At 46.2% G+C, this 19,576-nt stretch overlaps 1 protein-coding gene across 1 annotated transcript in view; it reads left to right on the top strand.

The window, feature by feature from the left end:
• grpr (gastrin-releasing peptide receptor) overlaps nucleotides 1-19,275 on the top strand; it is a 64,036-nt gene extending 44,761 nt beyond the window's left edge. The window contains exon 3 of the mRNA XM_067992290.1: nucleotides 18,811-19,275. Within this exon, the coding sequence (XP_067848391.1) occupies nucleotides 18,811-19,209 (399 nt within the window). The 3' untranslated portion in view covers nucleotides 19,210-19,275. The remainder of the gene's footprint in view (nucleotides 1-18,810) is intronic.
• Nucleotides 19,276-19,576: the final 301 nt, after the last annotated feature.

The following is a 19,576-nucleotide window of genomic DNA, read 5'->3' as shown; positions in this document are numbered from 1 at the left end:
AAATAACGGTGTTACATTAGCAGTTTTCCAATCTGCCGGGACCTCTCCTGAGTCCAGGGAATTTTGGAAAACTATCACCAAAGCATCCACAATCCCTACTGCCACTTCCCTCAAGACCCTAGGATGGAAGCCATCAGGTCCAGGGGATTTATCCGCCTTGAGTTCCATTATTTTACTGAGTACCATCTCCTGAGTGATTTTAATCGTATTTAGCTCCTCCCCCCCGAGAGTCCCCTGTTTGTCCAGTGTTGGGATATTCTTAGTGTCCTCTACTGTAAAGACTGAAACAAAATATTTGTTCAGCATTTTTGCCATCTCCATGTTTCCCACCATTAATTTCCCGGTCTCATCCTCTAAGGGACCTATGTTTGCCTTAGCCACCCTTTTTCTTTTTATATAACTATAGAAACTCTTGCTATCTGTTTTTATATTTTTTGCTAATTTCTTTTCATAATCTAACTTCCCTTTCTTAATCAATCCTTTAGTTACTTTTTGCTGTCTTTTGAAGAATTCCCAATCTTCTATCCTCCCACTAAGTTTGGCTACCTTATATGTCCTTGTTTTTAGTCGGATACTATCCTTGATTTCTTTACTTAGCCACGGATGGCTGTCATTTCTTTTACACCCTTTTTTCCTCAGTGGAATATATTTATTTTGAAAGTTGTAAAATAACTCCCTAAATGAACACCACTGCTCATGTACCGTCTTACCCTTTAATCTATTTTCCCAGTCCACTTTAATCAATTCCGCTCTCATACCATCATAGTCTCCTTTATTCAAGCTCAGTACGCTTGTTTGAGAATCAACCTTCTCACCCTCTAATTGGATATGGAATTCAACCATGTTGTGGTCGCTCGTTCCAAGGGGATCCTTAACTAGGACATTATTAATTAATCCTGACTCATTACACAGGACCAGGTCCAAGGTTGCCTGCCCCCTTGTAGGATCAGTTACATACTGCTCAAGAAATCCATCCCTGATGCACTCAATGAACTCGTCCTCAAGGCTGCTCTGCCCAATTTGATTTGTCCAGTTAATATGATAATTAAAATCCCCCATAATTATGGCTGTTCCCTTATTACATGCCCCGACTATCTCCTGATTAATACTTCTTCCAGCAGAGTTGCAACTATTAGGAGGCCTATATACTACGCCCACTAATGTTTTTTTTCCCTTATTATTCCTTATCTCCACCCAAACTGTTTCATTATCTTGATGCTTTGTCCCAATATCATTTCTCTGTATTACAGTGATTCCTTCCTTTATTAACATAGCCACCCCACCTCCCCTTCCTTCCTGCCTGTCCTTCCTGATTGTTAAATACCCTGGCATATTTAATTCCCAGTCGTTGTCACCCTGCAGCCATGTTTCTGTAATGGCCACAAGATCATACCCAAACCTAGTTATTTGTGCCGTTAACTCGTCCATTTTATTACGAATGCTACGTGCATTCAGATAAAGAACTTTCAAATCTGTTTTGTGACGCTTAGTTCCTGCTTTTTCCTTTTTTAACACTTTACCTATTACTCCATACCTTCTGTCCCTTCCTGTTACGCTTTCCTCTCTCTCCCTGCTCAGGTTCCCAACCCCCTGCCACTTTAGTTTAAACCCTCCCCAACAGCACTAGCAAACACTCCTCCTAGGACAGCAGTCCCGGCCCTGCCCAGGTGCAGACCATCCGGTTTGTACTGGTCCCACCTCCCCCAGAACCGTTTCCAGTGTCCCAGGAATTTGAATCCCTCCCCCTTGCACCATTCCTCTAGCCACGTATTCATTTGAAATATCCTCCTATTTCTACTCTGACTAGCACGTGGCACTGGCAGCAATCCTGAGATTACTACCTTTGAGGTCCTATTTTTTAATTTACCTCCTAACTCCCTATATTCTGCTTTTAGGACCTCATCCCCTTTTTTACCTATATCGTTGGTGCCTATGTGCACCACGACAGCTGGCTGTTCGCCCTCCCCCTCCAAAATGTTCTGTGGCCGCTCCGAGACATCCTTGATCCTTGCACCAGGGAGGCAACACACCATCCTGGAGTCTCGGTTGCGGCCGCAGAAACGCCTGTCTATTCCCCTTACAATTGAGTCCCCTATCACTATAGCTCTGCCACTCTTTTTCCTCCCAGCCTGTGCAGCAGAGCTACCCGTGGTGCCAGGAAGTTGGCTGCTGCTGCCTTCCCCTGATAAGTCATCCCCCCCAACAGCATCCAAAGTGGCATATCTGTTTGAGAGGGGGATGGCCACAGGGGACCCCTGCACTACCTGCCTGCATCTCTTACTCTTCCTGGTGGTCACCCATTCACTTCCTGCCTGTATACCCTTTACCTGCGGTGTGACCAACTCGCTAAACGTGCTATCCACGAGTTTCTCTGCATCGCGAATGCTCCACAGTGAGTCCACCCGCAGCTCCAGCTCCGAGATACGATCGGTCAGTAGCTGCAGGTGGACACACTTCCCGCACACATGGTCGGCAGGGACACTGGTAGTGTCCATGACTTCCCACATCTTGCAGGAGGAGCATATCACGGGTGCGAGGTCTGCTGCCATGACTTGCCTTAGCTTAGTTACCCCTTTTAAATTACGTTGAAATTAGAAAATGTTAACTATACTAGGGACCTAGGTTCACTAAAAAAAAACACTATCTGCTATAAAACCTGCAGATCTTCCCTTTCTTATTACTTTACTTACAGTAAAATGGTAGAAATACTCACCTGAACCTACTCACCAATCAGCTGCCTCCCCTGTGCCGCGTCACTTTCTGACTGGTGACGTCACCCTGAACTCTGCCGCTGGTCTCAGAGTCTCGCTCTCAGAGTGAGCTCTGGTCTCGCTCTCTCCGCGCTGTTTATATCCCCGCTCTGGTCTCGCTCTCTCCCGCCGCTCACCGACTGAACTCTCGCTCTCTCCGCGCTGTTTATATCTCCGCTCTGGTCTCGCTCTCTCCCGCCGCTCACCGACTGGTCTCTCGCTCTCTCCGCGCTGTTTATATCTCCGCTCTGGTCTCGCTCTCTCCCGCCGCTCACCGACTGAACTCTCGCTCTCTCCGCGCTGTTTTTATCCCCGCTCTGGTCTCGCTCTTTACCGCCGCTCACCGACTGGACTCTCGCTCTCTCTGCGCTGTTTTTATCCCCGCTCTGGTCTCAATCTTTACCGCCGCTCACCGCTCTCAGGTCCACTACCGCTCTGCAGGAAAAGCAAGGCAAAGCAGCACCTCCTTCCCCCACTTTACCAAACTCGCACACGTACCGAACTCTCAGCACACTGTGTTGTCCTCACACCGTGCTGTCCGCACTGACAGGCCCCTGTATTTCTACAGTTGAGACTCAGATGAGTCAGGCCTGCCCCACCTTCAGGGACCAATTGAATCTAGCTAACCAATTAACTTGCTACAGCAGCTCTCTGCTGAAGCCAGACAGAAACTTAGAAATTTAAACTTTTAAATTGACCTTAAACAGTTGAAGCAATATGCACTAGATTTAAAGTTTGGTCTTGCTTCTATTCTTTTATCCCTAATACTGTTGCTACAAAGTTATGTTGGGTTTCTGAATGTCATGTCATTCAGCATTAATGTTGATATTACTGAGGACCATGTTTTGAATATTTGCCTGCAAAACCCAAAATTATCAACAGACAAAATAACATTCCATTGCTATGTCTTATTAAATGAATGGATCTGGATGATGATTATTTCAAATCATTTTGTGAAGTAGTTTATAATTCATAAAATGGAGGTAACACAACATCAAAAGGGTCTTATTTTACTTTGGACAAAGGTGACGTATATAAATTTAAGTACAAATGTTAGTTTTGTTTCATTAGGCCCTAGGCTCTGTTTCAGTACTGGTTGTATTGGATCAGGAGATTATTCTTAATTGTTTAGATCTCATAAAGGTCAGTCACTTTGATCTGACTCCATTAGTGACTGCTATCATGTCTCACTCATCTATATAATTAAACACCTGACGCCTAGTGCGCATCAGTCACAAGATCTTTCAAAGGGATCACACCTGAGAACGCAGGGGAAAGTTTAACTCTTCCCAATTGGCAGCAAAGGAGCAGGGGAAAGGTTAAATGGAGTGGCTCCATTTCTCACTCCGTTCCCGCCGATACCTCATTTTAATGCCATTGGTTTTGCTGCCGGATGAGGCTCCCGCTGGCGTTTGGCGAGAGCCTCATTGATAAATGGAAAGCAGGATCCCATGACATATATGGAACTCCAATGGCATTTTAACCTGCTCCTGAGCAGGCTGCCTGTCTCTGCCGCCTTGCCAGGTAAAGCTGTTAAGAAGCCAGTGGGAAAGTCCAGTGCTCTGCTGCCTTGGGCCCCCTCCCCCCCCCCCAGCCTCGAGACCCTCTCAATGCCCTCCACCCAGACTTACCTTACTACCAGCAGCCTTCTCTTGGTGCCAATGGGTGGCCTCTGGGTCGCCCAATCCCCCCCTCCCCCCAGTCCCCCTGCTGGCCTGCTGCTGCTTTCTGCCCAAACGGGCGGGCAGCCGACCAGAGGCATTCAAAAGAGGCTTGGCAGTTAAAATCTGCCAGGTGTCCAACAAAGACTCTCATGCGGGACTGTTGTCTGCTCCCCCCACCAGACTTAAAATTGGCCCTTGTGATGTTTGAGGCATCACATCTCAGCGTGTCACATGTCCAACCTGTCATGCCTCCACTGGACAAGAGTTACTGGTTGTCTCAAATATCTAATGATCTGTTAAGTTACAAGTTAAATATCTAATCGACTAAATACGAACATTTCAAAAGGTAGCAAAATAATGCTAATGAGAAACCCTGTTGTTTTTTGAATCAAGGAATAGATAAACCTAAAGAATAGTATTGGAACATAATAAATACATGAAACTAAAATAATAATTCATAAATAAAACTTTTGACTTTCCCAAAAATTGGCCTTCATCTGTTGGAAAACTGTTCAATAAGATTCGGCCAGAAGGTCTACCCTCTGTCAGGTTCCTTCCTCTTTCCTTTTTACTGCTCTACACTCTCTTTGAGCCATTCATCTTCATATCTTCTGGGGTTTGTGCAAATTCTGTGCCCTTCATTACTTCCCTATATTTCTGTGCATGCACAACACCAGCTCAATTAATGATATCCCAGCCCTGGAGTACAATCAGCAGGTGGCATAACATGGCCCACTCAGCCATGGATATGCCCTACTCTTCTACTCTGACTCCCAATCTTCTCTCAGGCTGACTATGTGCCTGATGTTCCTCACAGATTCAAGCTTGCACGCTCTTATTTGCAAAATGACTGCAATGTCTGATTCTATGCTAATCACACTGTAATATCCAGCAGAAACTTTTGCATGCCTGTTTTGTTTCCAGTAGTGGGACTTCAAACGAGCATCCCATGCTTCTCCTTTTCACACCGAGGGGAGAATCCTCGGTAACAACGTACTCTATCGCAATTTAAAAGAAAAGCGATCCCTTTCTGTTTTCATTTGGCCGCGCTGAATTATTTCTGGAGGTTTCAGTAATTCCCTGAACCAAATATTCCTGCCTTTGCTTCAGATAATCCACCTCCCTGACTTCCATCAAGACCACCTCCTTGCACCAGTCCAGCTTCTCCACTCTTCCTCCTGCTGTAGGCCCGATCCCAAGTGATGGGTAACATTTTTTACTCCCTTTTGGGCTGTCCCGGCCTTCTTGTGTTATCAGCTTCTGCCCCTGGTCTTTTTGCTCTCTCTTACGCTAGCCTCTGCACTTTCCTGGCCAAATCAACCCCCCACAAAACCTCTCCCAGGCAGAAAATACTCTAATTATTTCAAATTTTGGGTTGAAAAAGGAAGAATAAGTTGAAACTATAAGGTAGAAATTCATGGATGGGTGTGGATCTGGCAGGAATAGTAACCTGGGGGAAATTCAGATATTACATAAACTTTCTGGTAAAAGCAAGTTTCCATTCGCAGCAGGTTGCCTGTGGCAACTGACACAGGTTTATCTATAAATAATGACATAATCATCTCAATCATGGATTAAAATACAGTAATGTTGTATTACACATCTTCGTTCCAGGCACTGAGTTTTTTCACAATTGAGGACTTTTTTATTTGGGTATCTGAAATCTTTCTTCAATGTTCAAAGAATTAAAGGCCTCACAAGCTAGCTATGTCAAAACTTACCCTCCGCGGTGTTGTATTTGGAAAAGAACACAATTCTAGACTTTTACAATGAACTTTCAATGTTCTCGTGTCATGTGAGAACTGAGCTAAACCAAAAGGCATAACAAATTAATCAATATTTTTTAATTGACTGATAAATTAATTGATTCATAGATTCAAAATTGAAACTGATTTCACTAATTATTTAATCACAGCTCCTTACTACTCATACCTGAACTACATGACAAATAAATCCTATATTTTCCTATACTAATAGAGGAACTGAGATGCCCTTTCTGGGATTGGAAACAGCACCTGAGAGGTTTGACTTGGGATAAAACAGAAACTGTGACTCTCAATCTGGGACTGGAGATATGTGAGCTCTGAAGCCCGGGCTAGAACGGAGCAGAAGCTGTGAAGCCAGGCCTTGGCCTGGAAACATGGACTGAGAGAACAGCCTGTGAATTAACCTGCAAAGAGGCTGATATCACTGACGTAAGTCAGCCACCAAACTTTGCTTTCTATGTTGAAGTCATTATTATCTACAAAGATTGGTCTGTATCATAGCAGTCAGGATCAATGTTACCAGATGACAGTTCCTCTATCCCATTAAAAATAACATTTCAGAATCCAACAGGCAAGCTTACATCAGCAAGCTGAAGATAACTTGCTTACCGTTAGAACATCACGCGCTGTGTTGACTGTTCAAACTTAATCAGCGTCTCACTCTCAGAGCTAGATTTCAACGTCCTCAGATTTGTTCATTAAACTACAGTGGAACTCAGTTATGTTATTAATAACAATATTTGACAACTGTCCTGGTTTACTGCCATTTGCCTACTATCCTCATAAAAGGAGAGATTAATGGCACAGGCCAATTCTCATTTGATGAAGCAGTAATTAATCACTCACTTTGAAATGTTGCTCCTGAGTTGAAAGTCATCCTAGTCAACTGCTGTTACTGAAACACTTTGTCTGTTCTAGATCCCTAGATTGGTGTTGTTTAAGAAATAAACAACGGGAACGATGTCTGGCATTTGACTTACTTTAAATATTGGTGCCGTTTGTGCACTTTTAGCTTGTTAAAACAGTGGAGTCAAATAATGATGCAGATGTTGATGGACCAGCCATGCAATGATAGGATATAAATCCAAACCTATGATACCATGGGGGTTAAATTGGTTAACCCCTGAAAATGGGCACGGGGAATGCAGTGCGCAATTAACCCGCGCCCAGTCGTTGAGATGCAGGCAGCAATCATGTAGATTAGCATTCGTGCTGCCTGCTAATCTACATGATTGCTGCATGCAGCCAGCGCTACTTGTGCTGTGAGTGGCTGCACACACCAGCAGGGGGTCCCAATATGGGGAGTGGCTTGCACTACTTAAAGGCAGCCTGCACCCCTTAAAGGGGAGGTGCATTGTGGCTGCAGGAAGTGGTGTGAGAAGTGATTCCTGGGCTGGAAGATATTGAGGAATGGCTGCGCCTGCGAGAGAATGTGCACCAAGGTTCTCAGATGGTGCACTGGAGGCCCTGGTATAAGAGGTGGACAGACTGAAGGCCATCCTATATCTGCAGGGGAGCAGGAGGCCCTCCAGACACATCCTCAAGAGGCTGTGGGAGACAAGGTCAAAGCTAGGAGAATTGGTCCGCGCACATGGATGCAGTGCAGGAAAAAGTTCAATGATTTGACACGAGTGGTCAAGGTGAGTGCATTCAACTGTCAAGTGGCATAGCCTACCAACTTCACCACTAGCCTCATCCACTGCTCCACGCACTACACCCCCCGTCAACCACCTACCAACAAACTCTTTCAATCAGTATGCAACCCTGCAAATCAGATGCTGCATCTCACCCTCACACATTACCACTTCTGCAAGCCGCACACCCACAACACACAGGTCACACACACTGGCAGCTATTCAACCATGACAGCCACATCACCCAAACACCTTGCAGGACACTCACTGACACAATTCCCTCTTTCTTGCAGGGGAAGGTGGCGCACAACAACAGGCAGCGGGAAAGACCTGGGGCAGGACAGCCGTGCCTACACGTCCTCACCCCCATGGAGGATACCGCACAGGCAATCATTAGGCGGTCTGTCTCTGCGGCCGTGCCCACTGGCAGTGCTGGAGGTATCGACGATGAGGGTCTCTGCATGCCTAATCCTCCTTCTCGCTTCCCACTCCCACAATCTTTTATGACCCACGTGTTGCAGATAGTGTCAACATGCATGTCTTACTTTCTCCTCTCCCCTCACCATGACTCAACCCGTGTCCCTTTGTCATTTCAGATACCCAAGACCTGGAACCAGCACTGTCAGAGGAGGCAGAGAAAGACGACAGTGATGATGCAAACACACCATCACTCAATCTTACACTCGCAGCCACCAGTTCAGAGACTGACACTGCGCGTACTTTAGAGGCTAAGATAGAGGAGGGATCTGCACGTGGTTAGCCACCGGGCACAAGTGCGCAGGAGCCGGGGCAGAGGGAACAGATACCGCAGGTGCCAGCTCGCCCGAGGGCGAGGTCGCACATTGATTCTGCTGCCGAGCAATCAGATGATGACTTCAATGGGCCAGGCTACAGGAGAAGGCTGTAGCCTGGGTTGTGAATCTTTGGAATTCTCTACTTTAAAGGGCTGTGGGCGCTGAGTCATTGAGCATATTCAAGAGATCGATAGATTTCTGGGGTCTGGATCGGGTGGTCAAGTGGAGTTGAGGTCAGAGTTCAGCCATGATCTTATTGAATGGCAGAGCAGGCTCGAAGGGCCGTATGGCCTACTCCTGTCCTAATTCTCATGTTCTTAAGGCTGATGGGCATACACAACCAAATGCTAAGTGCTCTGGAAAGCCTGCCAGAAAGCCTGCACACAATATCAAGGGGCATGGAGGAGCCCAGCTCCAACTTGGCACAGGGATTATCGCAGAGCTTGAAGCCCATCCTTTCCCACATGGAACGGGTGGTCACCTCCATCAGCTGCAGACATTGCGAGGCATCAGGGAGGAAGTTACCTGGACACTTTGATTCAGGAGGCAGTCACACCCCTTAGACTAAATACTGTAGAATTGGCACGTGGTCAGGGACAGGAGGGTGTGACTGGGAGTGAGGCAGGTACGGGGATCCAGGAGGTAGCATTGCAGGAGCCTCAGCCTCTGCACTTGTCCAATAGATACAAGGTTCTTGCAGCCCTTGTGGACGAGTGCAGGGACTGCAGGGAGGATGAGCAAACTGGCCATTCAAGTGGGGGGGTAAAAAGGAATGTGGTTGTAGTAGGCGACAGTACAGTTAGTGGGATAGACACTGTTCTCTGCAGCCAAGAGCGAGAGTCCCGAAGGCTGTGTTGCCTACCCGGTGCCAGGGTTAAGGACATCTCCTCAGGCTGGAGAGAAACTTGAAGTGGGAGGGGGAGGATCCAGTTGTCGTGGTCCACGTAGGTACCAATGACATAGGTAGGACTAAGAAAGAGGTTCTGCTGAGGGAGTTTGAGCAGCTAGGGACTAAAAAGCAGAACCATAAAGGTGATAATCTCTGGATTATTACCTAAGCCATGAGCAAATTGGCACAGGATAAATCAAATCAGAGAGATGAATGCATGGCTCAAAGATTGGTGTGGGAGAAGGACATACTTGCATTAGAGGCAGTTCAGAAAAGGTTCACTAGGTTGATTCCGCGTATGGAAGGGTTGTCTTATGAGGAAAGATTGAACAGGTTGGGTCTATACTCATTGGAGTTTAGAAGAATGAGAGGAGATCTTATTGAAACATACAAGATTCTGAGGGGACTCGATAGGGTAGATTCTGAGAAGATGTTACCCCTCAAGGGGGAATCTAAAACTAGGGGGCATAGTCTCAGAATAAGGGGTCTCCCGTTTAAGACGGAAATGAGGAGGAATTTCTTCTCCCAGAGGATCGTGAATCTTTGGAATTCTTTACCCCTAAAAGCTGTGGAGGCTGAGTCATTGAATATATTCAAGGCTGAGTTAGACAAATTTTTGATCAGCAAGGAGTCAAAGGATATGGGGAAAAGGCGGGAATGTGGAGTTGAGGTAAAAATCAGATCAGCCATGATCTCATTGAATGGCGGAGCAGGCTCGAGGGGCCTAATGGCCTACTCCAGCTCCTATCTCTTATGGTCTTATGGTCTTATAGCACAACTGCGGAACCCACCATGATACAGTGTCTGATGACCAATGTCTCAGCTTCCATTGCAACACAAACAGCTGCGATCCAATGTATGCATGCTTCATTTGAAGCTCAGACTGCTGCTTTGGAAGCTGAGAATGCTGCATTCCAGGCTCAGACTGCTGCTATTGAGGCTCTGGGCACCACTGTGGAACTGGGCTTCCAGGGCATCACAGCACTCCGGCAATCTTCTCCAGCAGATCACCAGGAGTGTTGAGATGCCACCCTGGGAGAGTGGCAGTGGCTCCATGGAAGACGAACCTGCTGTCCTCTCTCAGAACGACAGCATTCCTGCTCCCACCCCTGCCACTCTGCCATGCCCTTGCTGTTGCCTGTCAGCCAGCCAGGCCAGACTGTTGCAGCCCAGGCCGAGATGTTGCAGTCTGAAGTGAAGTCAGGCCCTCTAGGCCCAGAGCTGCTTGAGGTCGTCCTCCAAGGCCATCAACTGAAGGTTGGGAGCCTTCCAGCACCCATGCTCCAGCCACTGGGGATGCACCTCGTAGGAGCACTACGAAAGGTAAAGGCACACGAACAACAGGCACTAAGGGAATGCACAAGGGTGAATAGTCTAATTTTGTTTGCTTTATTGCATATGTTAATTGATAAATATGGATTTGGATTTGCATTTTGTGTTGGCATTCATTTCTGCAATGAGCTGAGGGAGGAAGCAATGTGTACTCATAAGGAGGACGATTTGATGGTCATGTGGGAGAGAAAAGGTAAGGAGTGTGGGACTGTTGGTGAATGGAGAGGTGTCCTTGAGGTTACTGGTCTCGCTCATTAATAATCTGATCACTCAGAGCCTCAAGAAGCGGAAGAAGAGACAGAGCCTGTCTACCTTGTTGCCTCCCTGTCTCTTCCTCCACTTCCTGCTGCACTTCCTCCTCCCCCTCCTCCTCTCCCTCTTCCTCTGCCTGTTGCTCAGGTTCTCATGTGATAGGTGGTGGCAAGGGTAATGGCGAGGTTATGCAGCATACAATGACAAATCATGATACCCGCTCAGCTGAGTACTGCAGGGCTCCCCCCAGAGTGGTCCAGGCAGCGGAAGCATTGCTTGAGGATGCCTATGGTGTGCTCTATGATATTCCGTGTGGCAGCATGGCTCCCATTGTATGCCTGTTCTGCACATGTGCGTGCGTTGCGGACCGGAGTCATGAGCCACTTCATGAGGGGATAACCCTTGTTGCCCAGTAGCCAGCCTTTGACTGGTTGAAATATAGGTGGCACAGAGGACTACCCCAGGATGAAGGAGTCATGACTGCTGCCAGGATAGTGGGCATTGACCTGCATGATGCGCTGCTTGAGGTCGCACACCAGCCACACATTGAGGGAGTGGAATCCCTTTCTGTTCATGAATATGGCCGAGTTCTGATGTGGAGCACACATGGCAATATGCGTGCAGTCAATGGGGAAGCCTGCAATATGAGCATACCCTCATGCTCACTCATGCTCCTTGTCTCCGTGAAGAGGGAACATGATGAATCTGTTTTGGAGTATGTACAGAGCCTCAATGACCTCCCTTATACAGCAGTGCACTGCAAACTGCGAGATGTTGCTTATATCTCCAGCAGCAGCCTGAAAAGAACCAGGGCCATAAAAATTAAGTGCCACAGTTAGCTTGACAGCCACGGGCAATTCTGTTCTTACCCTGCTTCGAGGCTGCAGTTGTGCCTGCAGCAGTTGACAAATCTCAGTCACGACCTCTTTAGTGAACCGCAGCCGTCAGATGCACTGGTCGTCACTGAAATTGAGGGAGTAGAATTGGTCCCTGAAGGTCCTTGTTGGATATGGAGTCCTGCTGAGTTCCATGCTCCTCCTCCTCCTCCTCCCTCTTCTACCAGTTGGTCCTGCTCTGCGTGGCTTCTCTGCATGCTCCCTGCCCCAGAAGAATCCCTAGCAGGAATCAGCATTTTTCAGCACACTATTTTAAATGTCACTAACAGTACTGCAAGACCACTCTCTATAGAATATTACAATTTTCTCCAAGTATAGGAAACTTCCAAAAACACCCACAATTGTACCAGCAACCAGAATAGCTAATCCAGTAACTAACCTGTAACTCCAGCATGATACCTTTAAATAGCTGTTGGGGTGTCCTTCATGCCCTTTAACTCTTGTTCAGCTGTGTGCGATTAGTACAGTGCGTTGGCTGGAGCGGGGAGTTTGAAAATGTCGCCGGCTGCTTCAAATCAGTGTTCATGTTGATTTACCTCATAATCTCCCTACTCTACATGCTTCCAGCGTTCGATAAGCAACCACCTTTACCAAGATGGCGTCCTGCGCACATCACGCCGAAAGTGTGCGCACGCATCTCGGACACCATTTTCGTGCTTAGGAGTCTGCATAGCGCTGACACAATGGGAGCTACGTGGCCCAATTTAGCCTCTCATATCTCTACAATGCTATCAGCAGCAGGCACTAAGTGGAGGGAGACATTTTATCCCTCTGCCTCTCCCCACCCCGCCCCAGCCCCTGGTCCCTCAGCTCCAAGGAGCAAAGTAAAACTGACAGAAATGCAACTAAAGTTTTTATACCATTAAAGGACAAGATGACTGCTGAGAAATGGATAGGTTCACCAGACTGATTCCTGGGATGGCAGGACTGTCGTATGAGGAGAGATTGGGTCAACTCGGCCTGTATTCACTCGACTTTAGAAGAATGAGAGGGGACCTCATTAAAACATATAAAATTCTGACAGGGCTAGACAGACTGGATGCAGGGAGGATGTTTCCCCTGGCTGGGGGTTTCAGAACGAGGGGTCACAGTCTCAGGATACAGGGTAGGACATCTAGGACTGAGATGAGGAGAAATTTCTTCACTCAGAGGGTGGTGAACCTGTGGAATTCTCTACCACAGAAGGCTGTGGAGGCCAAGTCACTGAATATATTTAAGAAGGAGATACATAGATTTCTAGACACAAAAGGCGTGAAGGGATATGGGGAGAGAGCGGGAATATAGTATTGCGATAGAGGATCAGCCATGATCATAGTGAATGGCGAAGCAGGCTCGAAGGGCCGAATGGCCTACTCATGCTCCTATTTTCTATGTTTCTATGATCACTTTCCCAATTTGGGCACCCAGTCTCAACATCAAGCACTCGCAGGCTACAGCCGAGAGTAAAGCTCTCTCAGTCCTGCACAGTACTGTGTCTCACTCTCAACTCAGAAAAGTACCCCTCCTGCATCAGCATAACATTGTTATATTTCCCACACCAGTTACCCTTGTGGAGCTCTGATTGTGCTTCCCAGTTAGTACTGATTAATGTCAAATTAGGAGCACATTTGTGCTCTAGGTGTTAAAATAATATATCAGCTTGCACATGAGAATTTATAGATGTTCCTTTAATACCATTAAGAGTTAATGTTTCAACCTGAGTATTAGAATTTTGTTTACCCTGTGATGATTTAGCAAAAGTGGACTGGAAACAGCTACTTGAAGGTAAATTAATGTCAGAGCAGTGGGAGGCATTCAAGGGGGAGATTCAAGGGGTTCAGAGTAAACATGTTCTCACAAAGAAAAAGGGTGGGACTGTCAATTCTAGAGCCCCCTGGGTGACAAGATGCATACAGGGTAAGATAAGGCAAAAAAGGGAAGATTATGTCAGACACCGAGAGCTCAATACTGCAAAAAGCCTCAAGGAGTATAGAAAGTGCAGTGGTGAAATTAAAAAGGAAATTAGGAAAACAAAGAGAGGGCATGAAAAAATACTGGCAAGTAAAATTAAGAAAAACCCCAAAATGTTTTATAAATGCATTAAGAGCAAGAGAGTAACTAAGGAAAGAGTAGGGCCTATTGGAGACCAAAAAGGTAACCTGTGTGTGGATGTGGATGATGTGGGTACGGTTCTTAATGAATACTTTGCATTTGTCTTCACAAAGTAGGGGAACGATGCAGACATTGTAGTTAAGGAGGAGGAGTGTGAAATATTGGATGGGATAAACATAGTGAGAGAGGAAGTATTAAGGGGATTAGCACCTATGAAAATAGATAAATCACCAGGCACTGATGAAATGTATCCCAGGCTATTAAAAGAAGCAAGGGAGGAAATAACGGAGGCTCTGAGCATCATTTTCCAAACCTCCCTAGACACAGGCGTAGTGCCGGAGGAGTGGAGGACTGCTAACATTGTATCATTGTTTAAAAAGGAAGTGAGGGATAGACCGAGTAATTACAGGCCAGTCTGTCTAACCTCAGTGGTGGGCAAATTATTGGAATCAACTCTGAGGGACAGGATAAATCATCATTTAGCATGGCACGGATTAATCAAGGACAGTCAACATGGATTTGTTAAGGGAAGGTCGTGTCTGACTAACTTGATTGAATTTTTTGAGGAGGTAACAAGGAGGGTCGATGAGTGTAGTGCATTTGATGTAGTCTTTGTGGATTGTAGCAAGGCTTTTGACAAGGTCCCACATGGCAGACTGGTCAAAAAAGTAAAAGCCCATGGGATCCAAGGGAAAGTGGCAAATTGGATCCAAAATTTGCTCAGTGGCAGGAAGCAAAGGGTAATGGTCGACGGGTGTTTTTGTGACTGGAAGGCTGTTTCCAGTGGCGTTCCGCGGTGCTCAGTACCAGGTCCCTTGCTTTTTGTGATATATATTAATAATTTAGACTTAAATGCAGGGGGCATGATTAAGAAGTTTGCAGATGATATCAAAATTGGCCATGTGGTTGATCGGAGGAAAGCTGTAAACTGCAGGAAGATATCAATGGACGGGTCAGTTGGGCAGAAAAGTGGCAAATGGAATTCAATCTGGAGAAGTGTGAGGTGATGCATTTGGGGAGGTCAAACAAGGCAAGGGAGTACACAATAAATGAGAGAATACTGAGAGGTGTAGAGGAGGAGAGGGACCTTGGAGTGTATGTCCACAGATCCCTGAGGGTAGCAGGACAGGTAGATAAGGTGGTTAAGAAGACATACAGGATCCTTTCCCATAATAGCCATGGCATAGAATATAAGAGCAGGGAGGATATGCTAGACCTTTATAAAACACTAGTTTGGCCAAAACTTGAGTACTGTGTACAGTTCTGGTCACCACATTACAGGAAAGATGTGATTGCACTAGAAAGGGTACAGAGGAGATTTACGAGGATGTTGCCAAGACTGGAGAATTTTAGCTATTAGGAAAGATTGGGTAGGCTGGGGTTGTTTTCTTTGGAACAGAGGAGGCTGAGGGGAGATTTAATTGAGGTATATAAAATTATGAGGGGTCCAGATAGAGTGGACAGGAAGGACCTATTTCCTTCAACAGAGAGGTCAATAACCAGGGGGCTATAGATTTAAAGTAATTGGTAGAAGGATTAGAGGGGAACTGAGGAGAAATGTTTTCACCCAGAGGGTGGTGGGGGTCTGGAACTCACTGCCTGAAAGAGTGGTAGAGGCGGAAACCCTCATCACATTTAAAAAGTATTTGGATATGCACTTGAAGTGCAATAAACTACAAGGCTATGGACCAAGAGCTGGAAAGTGGGATTAGGCGAGGTAGCTCTTTTCAACTTGCACAGACACGATAGGTCGAATGGCCTCCTTCTGTGCCGTAAATGTTCTATGCTTCTATGTTTCTATAAGTGGCTCACCTCCTGACCTCTCCATACCTCTCCACCATCCAAAAGGCACCATCACCACAGGGATTCCAGGGGTCCAAAGAGATGGCTCACCACCAATTTCTCAGGAGCAACTATGGTTGGGCAATAAATGTGGCCTTGCCATATCTCAAACAAATTTTTTAAAAATTAGAATTTACAGATAGAATCATAGAATCATAGAAGTTTACAACATGGAAACAGGCCCTTCGGCCCAACATGTCCATGTCGCCCAGTTTATACCACTAAGCTAGTCCCAATTGCCTGCACTTGGCCCATATCCCTCGATACCCATCTTACCCATGTAACTGTCCAAATGCTTTTTAAAAGACAAAATTGTACCCGCCTCTACTACTGCCTCTGGCAGCTCGTTCCAGACACTCACCACCCTCAGTGTTTCAACTGGTTAGTGTAAACAATTTTACAACACCAAGTTATAGTCCAGCAATTTTATTTTATAACTGGACTATAACTTGGTGTTGTAAAATTGTTTACAATTGTCAACCCCAGTCCATCACTGGCATCTCCACATCATCAACTGGTTAGAACAGGACTGGAGAAGTCGGTAAGGGTCCAGTGGTGCAGAGATAATGGGGTAAATTTTATCACTAACCTGATGGGACAATGGATCAAACTGAGTGTGAAGGTCAATGCACCTGATTTATATATAATGTTTATGTAAGTGTGGCTCAGTGGTAGCACTCTTGCCTGTGAGTCAGAAGGTTGTGGGTTCAAAATCCCACACCAGGGACTTGAGCACACAATCTAGACTGATACTTCAATGCAGTACTGAGGGAGTGCTGCACTGTCAAGATGCCATCTTTCAGATGAGACGTTAAACCGAGGCCCCGGCTGCCTTCTCAGGTGGCTGTACAAGATCCCATGGCACTATTCGAATAAGAGCAGGGGAGTTCTCCCCAGTGTCCTGGCCAACAGTTATCCCTAAAAATAGATTATCAGGTCATTTGTTTCATTGCTGTTTGTGAGAGCTTGCTGAGGGCAAATTGGCTGCTGGGTTTCCTACATTACAACAGTGACTACACTTCAAGAGTACTTGGTTGTAATGCGCTTTGGAACATCATGAAAGGTGCTAGATATAAAGTGTTTATATAAAAAATGATGCGGTATTAATACCCTTCTTCTAGATATCATTAATATATTTAGTATGAACTAAAGCTGGGCACTTTGGTCATTTCCATTGTGTCTAATGGATTATCAAGTACAAATTAGACACTTGAATATATTACTACGGTTTCAACTGTTAGCCCTGAATATATAGGAGGACCTGAGGTAATTAAAATGTCTTTAACAGGAAACAGCAGTGTCTTATTTTTCATTTAACTTCCAATTTTTAAAACAGTGAGAGCGATTGTTTATAATCGCTCTCACTTTATTATTGCTTTCGATTTAAATATTGCAGCCTAAGCAGAGAGAGATGAAAATTGGAATTGAGTCCTCAGGGATCACCTTACAGTTTCAGCAACTCCTTTGCATCTCTGTAGCAGCAGTAAAAGAAGGCTAACTGATACCCCATTGCCATTGAAATCAGCTATCTGATTTCTTTGTTTCTTTCTGTGCTGAAGCTGTTGAATCATTTCTTACAGGGCTGTGTTTTAAAAAGAGATTGACACAAAGGGGGCTATTAAAATGAGAAAGTATGAACTTGGTTTGAGTAGAAATGAGGGCCTCGATATTAACCCTCCCACGACGGGCGGGAGAGAGTCGGGGGGAGATTAACAATTTAAAAATGGGGAACACGTCCCCAACCCACCGCTTAGGCACCCATTGCCATTTTTACAGTGGTGGGTTTCATGCCATGTGAGTGTCCCACCCTCAAGAAGCTGGACACTTCATTAACATATTTAAATCAGGCTCCCACAGTGCAGTTGGGGGCCTGATTTAAATTTAACCGCTGCCAGCCGGGTTTCCCAGGGCTCAGGAAACCCAGCAGCAAAATGGAGGCTGGAGTTGCCGGCTCCAGAGGGTAAGTGCTTTTTGTTGCACTCCATGTGGGCCAGGAGGAGCAGGAATGCTCTCCTCCGACCCCTCAAAGAAGCTTTTGGCTTCTCTTCTGCCGATCGCTGCCTCCCTCCAGGCACTGCTGCGATCGACGACCTCCCCCCTCCGGCCCCGATCTACAGCTCCCTCTCTCCCGATTTCTACTGTCTTCTTCCCCACCCACACCAAGCCCTGATCTGTAGCTCCCTCCCTCCCGATTGCCGGGTACTGCCCCCAAGGGTCCCTGGCTGTGACTTCCTGCCGCTGGTTTTCTCATCCGGGAGCCGGCCAGCCTGTCATTTTGGCCGGCTGCCGGGCAGGAAACAGAAGAAAAAAATGATAATGTGGTCCTGTCGTTAAATTCGGCAGGACCTCCACATCCACGGCCTTGCCGGGTTTTCCCCATGCTCCCTCGCACCCTCCCCAGCTCCCCATGAATATCGAGCCCCAAGAAACAGTTAAAGATATGAAAATTGAAGCCAAGCCTTGGCAATCAACCGCAGACATAAATGGGGGTCATTTTCAACTTGAGCGGGGAATCGAAAACTGACGGTACAGGACCGGCTGCCTATTATACACCCCGTTTAAAGGAAAATCAGGTGGGGTGTATAACGGGCGGCCATTCTGCTACTGCCGGTTTACTGCCACTCTTAAAGGTGCTTACAGAACCGTTTCCTAGGAGAATCAATAGTTTCAATGATAGACTAGTTTGCACATGGTCTGTTGAGGGAATGGGCTCGATGAGCTGAATGTCATTATTTTGTTTCATGCAGTGTTGTGCTTTGTTTAATTTTCTTATGCATACTGAACAATATTAATGGGGTCATGTTAAGTGCTCACTATAGTCATTACGTTTCACACAAAATATTTCCAGCGTTGCTGTTGCTGTGGAAAGTTTCAGTCTTTCTGTTTCATTCTATTCACAGATGGAATCCAGGAAAAGACTTGCAAAGACAGTGCTGGTGTTTGTAGGTCTCTTTGCTATAAGTTGGCTCCCCAATCACATCATCTACCTATATCGTTCCTACCATTATAGACAGGTGGACACCTCCTTAGCGCATTTGGTTGGCAGCATCTGTGCCAGGATTCTGGCTTTCAGCAACTCCTGCGTTAACCCCTTCGCCCTCTACCTGCTGAGCAAGTCCTTCAGAAAGCAGTTCAACAACAACCTGTTTTGCTGCAGGAGCCGTCTCCTCATCCGCTCGACCAGCATGGGCAGGAGCACCACAGCTTCACGGATGACATCGCTCAAAAGCACAAACCACTCGATGGCAAGCTTCAGTTTGATCAACGGGAACTTTATTCATCAAGAAGGTTATGTATAGGGGTGCCGAGCGGTGCCATTAAACGATGTACATTCTGCACTTTTTTCAGCAATTACAATCATGCCCAGGGGTCTCAATCTCAAAGAGAATGTAGAAGAGAATGATGCATGCATGGGTCGGTGGGGGAAGGTAGGAGTTCAGTTAGAAAGGGTGTAAGCTGTGTTTTTGCAAAAAAAAATGAAGCTCAAATTAAAACAGTTTCTTTTAAGATGTTGGGAACAGTCTTGACGTACAGTAGGCCCTCTCTATTCGCAGGGCAGCCATCAGGGATGCTAATGGTATACCAAAGATATACCACAAAAGTTGTGGTTTGCCAGACTCTCTCTCTCAGGGCAACTTGTGGGAGGCAATAAATAAAATTGTTTCA

The sequence above is a fragment of the Heptranchias perlo genome, chromosome 11 (genome assembly GCF_035084215.1).
Source record: "Heptranchias perlo isolate sHepPer1 chromosome 11, sHepPer1.hap1, whole genome shotgun sequence".
Lineage (NCBI taxonomy): Eukaryota > Metazoa > Chordata > Chondrichthyes > Hexanchiformes > Hexanchidae > Heptranchias > Heptranchias perlo.
The sequence above is the reverse complement of the archived record's forward strand: the minus strand, read 5'-3'. Positions and strand labels throughout refer to the sequence as shown.